Source organism: Podarcis cretensis (assembly GCF_951804945.1).
Source record: "Podarcis cretensis genome assembly, chromosome: 8".
Lineage (NCBI taxonomy): Eukaryota > Metazoa > Chordata > Lepidosauria > Squamata > Lacertidae > Podarcis > Podarcis cretensis.
The window spans coordinates 17,300,292-17,313,368 of NC_137177.1; the positions used below are offsets into that span (position 1 = coordinate 17,300,292).

The following is a 13,077-nucleotide window of genomic DNA, read 5'->3' on the forward strand; positions in this document are numbered from 1 at the left end:
TGTACCAGCTTATTAGGCTTTTGTCAGAGATAAGCTCAAAGTACCTTGGCGATTTTAAACTGCATAGGGGTTTTCAGTCTCTGTTTGGGGTCTCCCTTCAGAAGGATATACAGTGGTACCTCGGGTTAAGTACTTAATTTGTTCTGGAGGTCCGTTCTTAACCTGAAGCTGTTCTTAACCTGAAGCACCAATTAAGCTAATGGGGCCTCCTGCTGCTGCCACGCAATTTCTGTTCTCATCCTGAAGCAAAATTCTTAACCTGAAGCACTATTTCTGGGTTAGCAGAGTCTGTAACCTGAAGCGTATGTAACCTGAGGTACCACTGTATGTCATTCCAAGATCAAAACTGGTGATACACTGTCATCACTGCTGATCTTCAGCTACAACAAGGCACAACCTATCTATGAGTTTATGCACATTCCCACGTCATGGACCTTGACAGTGAAACCTGACAGGTCTGAGCATTTGAACCAATATAACGTCCCTTATGATGCTTTTCCATTCTCATAATTTTCCGCAGTGCAAATGGGTCACGTGATCAATGATGTGCAGGAGGCCCTCAGTAGACAAGTTGGTGTTGAAAGGGCTCCCTAAGCAGAACAAAGTATCTCTGCACATACTAATGAAATCCTTTCACTGCCACCCCCCCCCCATCTTTTTAATGCAAATAACAGGAGAGGTCTATGCAGAGAGAGGGTTGGAAGAAAGAACTTGATACACTTCAGACATGAGGCAGAACCTTGTTGTCATTGCATTCTTATATTAATAAGTCTGTGCCCAGTGCGCATCTGATGTACTGCAGATGCACATCTGGTTGTGCAACCATGGACGTCACATGCCCTGATCAGCTGAATTCTCCTCATAGCGCTGCTCTGCTCCCATAGCCTGCCATTTACACCCCAGCCTAAGGATTTTATCCAATATACTCATGCTCAGAGTACGCCAGCTGAAATGAATGGACCTGATTAATTGGAAGGGTTTTTTTTTTTTTTTTTAAGGAAATTTCTAAGGTACTTTGCAAATATTCCACACAGCTGTAGTAAGAAGTGCCGATAACTCAGGTGCTGCTGAGACTGGCCCAGAGGCAATAACAGCACAGATAAAAGATTACTTCCATGGGATGCTTCCACAGGTGATCCTTTGGGACTTCCCAAAAAGGCAGCATCCCCGCTGGCAAACGGGCTGCTTGGCCACGAATGCGGCTTCAGCTATTTGTTGTGATCTTATTTCATCCTCGCTGGCTACCTTCGCTTTCTTTTTTGCTTTTAGTAGTGTGAGGGTCAGGAGGGAGAGAGGGTATAAAAGGGAGAGAGAGGGAGATAGCAGGACGGAGAAAAGCACGAGAAACCTCAAAGCAAAACCTCCAAGAAGAGGACTGAGCTTGGCTACAAAAAATCGGTTCGGCAGCAGGTAAGGAGTTGAACTTTCCTTTTCTTTTGGAGCTTGTTTGCGTTAAAGGAGACTCTAAGCTCCTTGTTTGGTGGGTGACAGATACAATTGTTGATGTCGTCGTCTACCTTTTACCTCTTTATTGTTATTTTTTACATTTTTATTATTATATTAACTATTACATTATAGCTACTGTGATATCATATCATATTATAAACAACAATAATATTATTAACAATGATGTTGGAGAAGGCTACCCTTCTTCCCGCAGCAAAGGGAATAAATAACATGCCATCACCAGGGAGCAAGTAGAGCTCATGCTACTAGTCCCCCCCCCCCGACAAGTTTAATAAAAGATGTTAATTAGCATTGCAATGCAGTTCACCCTATGGTCACCAGGTTTTTTTTTTTCCAATGAACCCAGGGACACTTGTTTTGTTTGTTTGTTTCTTTGAAGCTGAGTAGCAACAGGGAGTCAGTAGTGAGGATGGTGGGGCAAAAGACCCTGGGCCCAAGCACACATGCATATTGTACTGGGAACGTCTGGCAACCCTACCCCACCCTCTTTGTCAGAGCGGAGAGCAGGGTGCAGAACAGAGGAATACAGCAACTTCTATTCTCCAAAAAATGCCCTGAGTGCTGAAGAGGCAGAGACCATCGGGGCTGCCCCTTAGTGCAGAAGCAAAGCATAACAGTTTTAAGTAACTGCCCTGAAGCCAATGCCACCCTTTTGCGTGTTAATTCAATACATCCCTCTGCAGACCACCTCCCCCATTTCCTACAAGAAAGCAGCAGGAACACGGCTGCGTCCCAGCACTTGCTGGTGTGTAAAAATGGTATCTGTGCACCACTTCTGATTAGAAAAACTGCATGGCAAGGGTTCGAGGCAGGGCAGAAGATGCCGGAGCTTCTCTTCGTTCTGGGTAGGTGCTGCCTGATGAGCCTGGATAGCTATGTGGGTTAGACCGTGGTGCTGATAACGCCAAGGCTGCAGGTCCCTGCATGGATCAGCCACATATTCCTGCATCGCAGGGGGTTGGACTGGATGACCCTCAGGGTCCCTTCCAGCTCTACAGTACTATGATTCAACGACTTTCCCTTCCCCATGCACTTTAGTCCTGCTGCAAAATCGCCTCACCATATCTGGGGAAAGTCTGAAATTTCCCTTCCCCATGCACTTTAGTCCTGCTGCAAAATCGCCTCCCCATATCAATTCAAACAAACAAACAAACAAACAAAACCCCACTGATAACACCCCACACTTAATGTATCGTGCAGTTAGGTCCTCAGAATGTCTTTAATTCTAAAATTGATTTTATGCTCTTTTTTCGTTTAGCAGTATTTCATTCATTTATTCATTATATTTATATGGCTTTTGGTACAAGACAATGTTGCTGATAATGGGTTGTCTTCAACTAACATTTATTCAGAGTAGACCTATTAAAATTAATGGACCTTAGGCATGGTTATTAATTTCATTGAGTCATCGCTGGGTAAAGGTTAGTTGACAAGAACCCAATGTGGATATTTTCCCCAGTACTGTACTTTAAGAATATTTCTGGGATCTTTCTGCATCTCTTATTCCTACCCATTGACTCCTTTTTTTTATCTCCCCCTTGGTGACATTTCTAAAAATATTCTTCATTTTATGGTGTCTTTTGTGAAAGTGGCAGAACAAGGCTTGGGCAGAATATACTAGGGATATGCACAGTGCATTGGCTTATTTATTTATTAAGTGTTTTACCCAAAGTTTTAGCAAAAAAAGAGAGGAATCCTTAGTGTGTGTGTAAATGCTTCCTTTAGTCAAATCTCTAGAGCAGGCATGGCCAAACCCGGCCCTCCAGCTGTTTTGGGACTACAACTCCCATCATCCCAGGCTAACAGGACTAGTGGTCAGGGATGATGGGAGTTGTAGTCCCAAAACAGCTGGAGGGCCATGTTTGACCATGCCTACTCTAGAGGAATGAACAATTTGAGTTCAAAAAAGATCCACATCTCACATAAACATGTTTTAAGGGTTATATGTGAATGCATGCACATATAGATTTCTGAGAGATTGACAACAGGCCCAATTCTTCACTTTATTGAAATACTACCGACTGCTGCTCAAACAACCCACTAGTCTCAGTGACATACCCTAAGTAAATTGATTTTCCCACATAAACCATGGATTGTAAAGATGACCAGAAAAGTGTGCTGAAGGCTATCATTTAACTATTATAGTTTTCTTCTCTTTCACAGATAAACTGAGCCACAAGGAATCCCTGTCATGGATCCTGCAGTAATAATAGAAAAATTAAAAAAAGACCTTGCTGAATTGAAGGCTGCTTTGGAGAAAAAAACATTTGAAGCTGTTTCAGCTGAAGCTCAACAGCAGTCAAATTTATTAAACAATGTCACGTTGGAAATTGCCATCACAGGAAGAGCGGGTGCCGGGAAATCATCTTTTCTCAATGCCCTGCAAGGAATGGAAGATGATGAAAAGGGTGCAGCTCTGACGGGGTTGACAGAAACAACAATGGAGCCACAAGAATATACATGCCCCACATTCCCCAAAGTCAAATTTTGGGATCTACCAGGAATTGGAACAAACAATTTTAGTGCAAAGGAATACCTAAAGAAGGTCAATTTCAGCAAGTATGATTTTTTCATCATCATCGCCTCAGGGCGCTTCACTGAGGATGACACCAACTTGGCTCTTGAGATCCGTAAAAATAAGAAGAAATTCTACTATGTGCGCAGCAAAGTGGATATCGATATTGATAACTACAGGCGGTCAAAACGCATCAATGTGGAGGACACCTATGAGATGATGCAAGCTGAGAAGAAGACACTTGGCATTATACAGAAAGATAGCTATGATAATTTGAAGGCATTAGGTGAGTCTTCTCCAAGGGTCTTTCTGATATCAAGGTGGGATTTGAGCAAGTATGATTTCCCCCTCCTTCAAGAGACCATTGAAAAGGAACAGGATGGAATCAAGAGAGATGTTTTAATTATGTGTCTTCCGATTTTAACAAAAGATAGCATTAAAAAGAAAAAGGCTGCTATGGAGAGCCTGATATGGAAAAAAACCATTGTGAGTTGTACTGTTGGGTTCATTCCTATCCCATTCCTCTCATTTGGTTTTGACATTGGCATTGTGGCTGTGACAATGAGGGAGATCTGCAAAGTTTTTGGCTTGGATGAAGATTCCCTCAATATACTAGCAAATCGTATGGGGAAACCTGTTGAGGAGTTGAAATCTGGTATTGAACATACCCCAAGCACCGGTATGATCACGACAGAATTTGTCATGGATATCTTGAAGAGGTCAGCAATGTGGGGAGATATCACAGTGGTAGAGATGGTTCTGGATTTCATACCTGTGTTGAGGTCTCTCTATGGTGGGGGCAGTTCTTTTGCTACCACATTCTACTTGCTGAAGGATTTCCTGGAAAACGCTGTGAAAGATGCAGAGAAAGTTCTGGCAAAGGCTGCTGAGCCTAAGAAACCCAAGTAAACAGCCAATACATCTACCTGGGAGGAGACATCCAGGTACAACATGCATATTCTCATCTTTCTACCACAGCATCAACCAATTGCTCCCTTTATTACTCTTCAGATTATTTACTTAATCTCAATAAAATAATAAATATTAAGATTATAAGAAATGTTTTTTTCCCCTGAATCCTCCCTACTGCAATTATTTCCCCAACTGTTCTAATTTTTGTTTTAAAAAATCATTTAATCAAGGCATGGGAAAGCTGTAGGCAACGGTCCAAATTTAGATGTCCTAACCTGAACCACAAGCCTGTTTTCTCTCAGCCTTCTTGTTGTAATGATTAATCTTTTCTTTACATCACCAGCTGGGTGGGTGGGTAGGGGAAGCCTGAGCCTTTGGGGAGGGTTTTTTTCTCTGGAAATAAGCATACACATGCCCACAAATTTCTTTGTATTTTAGGATGCTATGAAACAGAGAAAGACTGGTTCATCTTCAACATAGTTGGAGGAGAGGGAGTTTTGGGTGTCCTCCTGCCACAAATAGCTCCAGATAGGTGCTTCTTATTCTTTCTTTGTTTTTGTTTTGTTTTTGCAGGATATGTGCTTTTTATTTTCCTTTTTTTTTCTTGGTTTTTGAGAAAACAAAGAAACCAGAGACGACATCATCAGAACAAACAAGACTTGAAATCAGGTCTCTGCCCATGTCAGAGCTTAGAACTAGTTCAAGTTCAACATGTCCGTAAAAGAACTAATTCCCATTCATGTTCATCCCTTTATGAAACAAACCAGTTCTCTTTTATGTTCAGTTCACTTCAAGTTAATCCAAATTACCCTTGGCAAATTTTTTTGTAGAAATACTCTACGTTCTTTCTTTCTTTGCTTTGTTTTTGAGGGATATGTGCTTTTTTATTTTTTTGTTTCTTGGTTTTTGAAAAAAAACCCAAATTTTGTTTGTGTAAATACTCTAAAGCATTTAGAAAGTGGTAATGAACTTGAAGATGAGCCAGAATTCATTCTTCATTTTATCCCAACATCAACTTAATTCATGTTCAGGTTACCCAGCAATTATGGGCACTACTTTCACATGTAGTTCAGATGTTTTTCAAACTAATTCAGTGCACATTGAACTTGTTCATTCCAAGCACTAGCCAGTTGTTTTTGAGATTGTTATAGTCCGTACGTGATTTTAGCAGCTGCTGAGATAAAAATCCAAGCTTTTCCAGCTGTCGGAGGGGGCTACACTGACAGCTACTAGCAGCTACACTAAGAGATGGCTATGCATTGGCTATGCATCAAGCTGGGAGTCAGCAACACCAGCTCTTATTTGTGGAATGAGTTTATCCCTCCTCAGAATGTAACTTTTCTGCAAAGCCTTACAGCCTTAAAGCCTTGGAGGTTGAAAAGTTCCCAGACTGGCTGCCAACACAAATAAACAGACAAAGTAATATAGTTTTTATTGACAAATAGCAAAACACATTCAAACTCACTAGGTGTGACCAAGTATCTGTGCATTAATTACTTTGTACTCTCTCTGCTTATATCTGTGTTTTGGGTTCCAGACAACTCTAACCAAACAAAGCTCTGTGTCCCCATTCATTATAATGAGAAATTAAATAATCCCTTTTGGCCAAAATTGGTGAAATTTGCAGGCGTAGGAGACCCTACAAATTGGATTGAGCCTACCTAAATCCAGGGGCTTTTTGTGGAGGAAGTTAAGTGGGTTTACCTTCCTCCATACTTATTTGATATTTTCATGGGTGGGAGGTTATTTCTGATCTTAAAATAATTAAGAGGTGTCTGAGTTTTGTGAATTTTTTGCTTATACATTTTTAAAAAGAGCTTTGCAGCTTCACCCTGGCCTTTCTGGTGCTAAGCCTTACAGGCCACAGATAAATCTAAAGTGAGAGGCAGAGTTCTGTTGTTTGTTTGTTTCCTTGTTCATTAAAGCAGAGCAACATAGGAATCTAAGAAATGGAGGGATACCCTACCAGGAATAAAGGTCTCTCTTAAAAATATAATCATCCATTGGCATGTTTTATCCTCATCTCCTTAGTACTCTGTTGGCAATGTTATGAATGCTTGTCTTGCCAAATGCTAGGTGGTTCTTTTAAACTGAGATATTGAGGCAATACAGAACACAAGTGAGTGAGAAGATTTAAGATTTTATTCTAAACAGCAAGCAACATCTACATTACTAAGCAAGCACTTCAATCTGCCACTTGGAAGCCCTCAACAAGTGGCAAAGCGTCCCCCCAGGTAGCCTGAGGTTTGCACGGCCCTGCGATCGATCAGTCTGACCACAAGCTTCTCAGACTCTGCCCAACACCATCTGATTTACAACACTGCTTTGGCTTTCTGAACAGCTGAGAGCAAACTGCAAGGGACTTAAGTTCCATGTTGGCGCTGAGAATGGAACTTCATGAGGAGAATTATGGCAACTGAGAAAGAGACTTGGGACAAGTATGGCAGCAGGGGCTGTAGAGCCAAGTGTTGTTAGCCAAATTTCAGTTTATTTAAGAACATGTTTCACTTGCGCTGTGCATCAGATCCAGCTCAATTGCTGGATGCTGACAGGAGAAGAAGCAGGCAGAGGGAGAGGACAGTTAACAGCAGATAGCAGAGAGGAGGGGGAGAGCAGATGTAATCTGAGCTCTGACCAAAGGGACAGATAGATGTGTGAGAACTATGATAGTGGGCAAGATGTGGGAATGCAGGAAATACGCTCTGCCAAATCTCTTAGGATTTCAAAAGTAGCAGAGATGCACGAAAGATACCGGAAGAGAAGGTTGGGGCTTCCGTGTTGGGGAAGGGGCAGGAGCTGAGTCCGGGCAACTCCATCTTCTGGGGAGGGCGGTGAGTAGAGAAGCTCCGTCTTAGTGTGTTGCTTTAGCAATAAATCTGAAATAATTAACAGGCAGATTCGTCTCACATTTGTGGGAGAGACCAAGCCATAACAGTTTGCCCGGACTCACTTTTTCTCTCATGCCGGAGGCCAACAGAGAACGTGATGGAAAGGCAAGTGCGGAAATTGGGGAATGCAGCTGGGGGAACAGAGGGAGGGGCAGGAGAGCCCACAGACCCATAATAGAATTGAGAAGCTACACATGGCAACTCAAATCATAGCTCGATACGCTAGCAGGAGCTCTAGATGAACAAAGGACCTGTAAGGGACCTCAGGGCCGACAAGGGGCCTGGGGTTCATCCTGAAACATTCAGTGGGGACACAGAACGTTATGCTGCCTTTAAAATGGAATCCAGTTACATTTTGGATGTGAGATCAGCCAAATTTAGCTTGGACAAACAGCGGATATCTTATCTGATAAGCTGGCTGGAAGGACCAGCTAAGGACTGGGCCATCACTTTAATGGAGGGCCAGCACAGCACACTGGGAAATCTGCGGGAATTCTGGGGACAGATGGATGCAATGTTCAAGAGCCCCATGGAGCATGCAGCGGATGAGCAACAACTGCTACATCTGCGACTGGAGGGGGGAGAGTTCTGTGGCATCTTATTGGACTGCTTTCAATGCCTTATTGCAAAGGGTTGGCTGGGGACAGAACACGCCGCTGGCACCCATGTATGGAGCAGGATTGAACCCATCGATCCTGGATGAGATGGCGAAGATGCAACCCATGCAGTTGCTGGATGAGTTAGTCAGAGCCTCCCTACAGCTGGGGTTACATCAGGAGCAACGGACGTTAGAAAAGAGGGGGGCTGGGGGGCCTCCGCTAGTAAGGAGCCACACTCCAAGTCTTTCTGCGCCAGGGATGGGCGACTCATTCAGCCAGGGGCAAGCAGTTAAACCAATGCAGATTGGCTCAAGAGAAAGAGGGAAGACTAGGATGGCATGGAAAGAAGGGAGTCAATGGCGTTGGGAAACACACAGTTGCTTTGTGCGCGGGAGGCAGGGGAATTTGGCGAAACTGTGTCCCGATAGGAAGGTGGGCCAGTGTAGAAGAGAGGCCCAAACCCCAAGAGACACGGACGGGAAACGGCAACTACCTGCCTGCCCCATCTGCACTGAGAGGGAGTTGGAGGGTGGGGGTGGCGAAGAGCTCCAGCTCCCAAGGCTGCAGGAAGCTGGAGGACAAGCTGGGGGAAGGGAAGGCGAGTAGCTCTGCGGAGGCTGGAGAAACCCTTGAAGGAACCTGTGCCTGGTGGCCCCCTGCATGATGTCCCCCTAAAGCTGAGGGTGTCAGATAAGACACAGGCTTTGCTGTCAGTCTAGGAACACTCTGAGGAGAGTTTGGTGTCCTTCTGGTCTGCCTGGCTTGCAAAGCCAGCTTGTCATGCGGGCTCTATAGCTGCTCTGCACTCTGCAGAATGTTAGACTGTTTCTAAAAAATAAACTATTTCTTCCTCATGTTCAGTCTTGTAATATGAAGCCATTGGATCAGGCCCTACCCTCTGGAGCAGAAGAAAACAAGCTTATTCCCTCTTCTGTGTGACAACCCTTCAGATATTTGAAGATGGCTATCGTATCTCCTCTCAATCTCCTCTTTTCCAGGATAAACATACCCAGCTCCTTCAAGTGCTCCTCATAAGGCTTGGTTTTCAGAGCTTTGGTCATCTTGGTCGCCCTCCTCTGTACTCATTCCAGCTTGTCAATATCCTTCTTCTGAAGGATATGAGGAGCTTCCAGCTTCAACATCACTGTCTGTATCATGTTTTCTCCTCACCCAAGTGAATGACTTGCACACCTTCCCAGCTGGGAGCAACTTTCCAGAGCAAATTTTAGAGGAGATGTGAGGGGGATGAGTTGAAAAAGAGGACAGGGACTCCTGCCCCATTAACATTTGTGTAGAAGGGGGAATGTCAGCAAGTATTTCCCTTAGCAAATCTCCTGAGAGAAGTGGGCAAATTTATTATTTTCCGTTTCTCTCAGTTTCTCATTTTTCCAATATTTCATAGAATCATAGAATCATAGAGTTGGAAAAGACCACAAGGGCCATCGAGTCCAACCCCCTGCCAAGCAGGAAACACCACCAGAGCACTCCTGACATATGGTTGTCAAGCCTCTGCTTAAAGACCTCCAAAGAAGGAGACTCCACCACACTCCTTGGCAGCAAATTCCACTGTCAAACAGCTCTTACTGTCAGGAAGTTCTTCCTAATGTTTAGGTGGAATCTTTTTTCTTGTAGTTTGGAACCATTGTTCCGTGTCCGCTTCTCTGGAGCAGCAGAAAACAACCTTTCTCCCTCCTCTATGTGACATCCTTTTATATATTTGAACATGGCTATCATATCACCCCTTAACCTCTTCTCCAGGCTAAACATGCCCAGCTCCCTTAGCCGTTCTTCATAAGGCATCGTTTCCAGGCCTTTGACCATTTTGGTTGCCCTCCTCTGGACACGTTCCAGTTTGTCAGTGTCCTTGTTGAACTGTGGTGCCCAGAACTGGACACAGTACTCCAGGTGAGGTCTGACCAGAGCAGAATACAGTGGCACTATTACTTCCCTTGATCTAGATGCAATACTCCTATTGATGCAGCCCAGAATTGCATTGGCTTTTTTAGCTGCCGCGTCACACTGTTGGCTCATGTCAAGTTTGTGGTCAACCAAGACTCCTAGATCCTTTTCACATGTACTGCTCTCAAGCCAGGTGTCACCCATCTTGTATTTGTGCCTCTCATTTTTTTTGCCCAAGTGCAATACTTTACATTTCTCCCTATTAAAATTCATCTTGTTTGTTTTGGCCCAGTTCTCTAATCTGTCAAGGTCGTTTTGAAGTGTGATCCTGTCCTCTGGGGTGTTAGCCACCCCTCCCAGTTTGGTGTCATCTGCAAATTTGATCAGAATACCCTTGAGTTCATCATCCAAGTCGTTGATAAAGATGTTGAATAAGACCGGGCCCAAGACAGAACCCTGTGGCACCCCACTAGTCACTCTTCTCCAGGATGAAGAGGAACCATTGATGAGCACCCTTTGTGTTCGGTCAGTCAGCCAGTTACAAATCCACTGAGTGGTAGCATAGTCAAGACCGCATTTTACCAGCTTCTTTACAAGAATATCATGGGGCACCTTGTCAAATGCCTTGCTGAAATCAAGGTAGGCAACATCCACTGCGTTCCCTTCATCTACCAGGCTTGTAATTCTGTCAAAAAACGAGATCAGGTTAGTCTGACATGACTTATTTTTCAGAAATCCATGCTGACTATTGGTGATCACAGCATTCCTTTCTAGGTGCTCACAGACTGTTTGTTTAATGATCTGCTCCAGAATCTTCCCTGGTATTGATGTCAGACTGACTGGGTCCTCTCTTTTCCCCTTTTTGAAAATAGGGACAACATTTGCCCTCCTCCAGTCTGCCAGGACTTCGCCTGTTCTCCAGGAATTCTCAAAGATGACTGCCAGTGGTTCTGAGATCACATCTGCCAGTTCTTTTAATACTCTTGGATGCAGTTCGTCTGGCCCTGGAGACTTGAATACATCTAAACTAGCCAAGTATTCTTGTACTATCTCCTTAGTTATTCTGGGTCGTGTTTCCTCTGCTGAATCATTTGCTCCAAGTTCTTCAGGTCGGGCATTGTTTTCTTTATCGGAAAAGACTGAGGCAAAAAAGGCATTGAGGAGTTCAGCCCTTTCTGTGTCCCCTGTTTGTATTTCACCATCTTCTCCTTTGAGTGACCCCACTGTTTCTTTGTTCTTCCTTTTGCTACGAACATACCCATAAAAGCCTTTTTTGTTGCTTTTAACCTCTCTAGCAAGCCTGAGTTCATTCTGTGCTTTAGCTTTTCTGACTTTGTGTCTACACGTGCTGGCTATTTGTTTGAATTCCTCTTTGGTGGTTTCCCCACTTTTCCATTTTTTGTACACATTTAAGTTCAGCTCCTCACATCTCCCTATCTGTTGGCTATTTCCACTTTTAAAAAGTTTTCGTGAAAATTCATCATGAAAAAACAGCTTCGAATTTCTTTTGATCCCAAGGTCTTTTGTTAAGGTTTCTATTGTTATGGCAGGATCCATGACAGTGATTCCTCGTGGCTCAGTTTATCTGAGAAAGAGAAGAAAACTGTAATAGTTAAACGATAGCTTTCCACACACTTTTATGGACATCTTTACAATCCGTGGTTTATGTGGGAAAATCAATTTACTTAGGGCCTGTCTCTACCAGTGGGTTGTTTGAGCAGCAGTTGGTAGTTTTTAATAAAGTGAAGAATTCTGCCTGTTGTCAATCTCTCAAAAATCTATATGTGCATACATTCACACATAACCCTTAAAACATGTTTGTGTGAGAGTTTTATTTAGCATAGACTCACTGAAATTAATAACTATGTCTAAGGTCCATTAATTTTAATAGGTTTACTCTGAATAGATGTTAGTTGAAGACAACCCATTATCAGCAACCTTATCTTGTCCTGAAAACTATATAAATATAATGAATAAATAAAAGAAATACTGCAAAGGAAAAAAGAGCATAACATCCTTTTTATAATTAAAGACATTCTGAGGACCTAACTGCACGATATATTAAGTGTGGGGTGTTATCAGTGGGATTTTGTTTGTTTGTTTGAATTGATATGGGGAGGCGATTTTGCAGCAGGACTAAGGTGCATGGAGAAGGGAAGTTTCATCTTTGGTACCACAGTCATGGAAGGACCCAGAAAGCCCCGGGAGGGCGACTCGGGAAAGTCGTAGAAACATAGCACTGTAGAGTTGTAAGGAACCCTGAGGATCATCTAGTCCAACCCCCTGCGATGCAGGAATATGCAGCTGGTCCATACAGGGACCTGCAACCTTGGCGTTATCAGCACCACGGTCTTGTTGGTTTCTGCTCTCTTCACTGTGCAGCGAAAGGCTTGTCACAAGACAATGTTTACATTCCACAGACAGCATTACTGTTGTGTTTCCCACGGGAAAAGGAGACTGGATGTGACGTACACTGGTTTCCTGTTTTTCACTGTTCAGTGTTTTTTCTCTCTGAGCTTCAGAGGAGAGAGGATGCAGTTTTCTGCTCCGGCAGAGACAAGATGGTTTTCTGTAATCTACCAGCTATGAAATGTAAATAAAGCAATATAGAGCATGTTGGCACGTATTCCTCATCATTCCGCTGTGCACTTGGATGCTACAAATCAACATTTTGGTTATGGACTCCAGAAGTCGAATCGGGCTCCTGGCAAAGGAGCAAAGACGCAGTCATCTGATGCCGGCAAAAGGATCGGAATGCAGAGGGACGGATCGGACGGTATCTGCGCGTCAAGATGAT

At 43.5% G+C, this 13,077-nt stretch overlaps 2 protein-coding genes across 4 annotated transcripts in view; both read left to right on the forward strand.

The window, feature by feature from the left end:
* LOC307221552 (interferon-inducible GTPase 5-like) overlaps nucleotides 1-13,077 on the forward strand; it is a 74,315-nt gene that overhangs the window by 9,000 nt on the left and 52,238 nt on the right. The window lies entirely within an intron of this gene.
* LOC307221561 (interferon-inducible GTPase 5-like) overlaps nucleotides 1,232-13,077 on the forward strand; it is an 88,158-nt gene continuing 76,312 nt past the window's right edge. Inside the window, exons 1-2 of one of the 3 annotated variants that reach the window (XM_079986196.1) lie at nucleotides 1,263-1,410; nucleotides 3,631-4,987. In XM_079986196.1, coding sequence (XP_079842322.1) covers nucleotides 3,659-4,891 — 1,233 coding nt within the window. In that variant the 5' untranslated portion in view covers nucleotides 1,263-1,410; nucleotides 3,631-3,658 and the 3' untranslated portion in view covers nucleotides 4,892-4,987. Of the gene's footprint in view, nucleotides 1,411-3,630; nucleotides 4,988-13,077 lie in introns of those variants that run through there. The other 2 variants (XM_079986194.1, XM_079986193.1) reach the window with 2 other exon arrangements.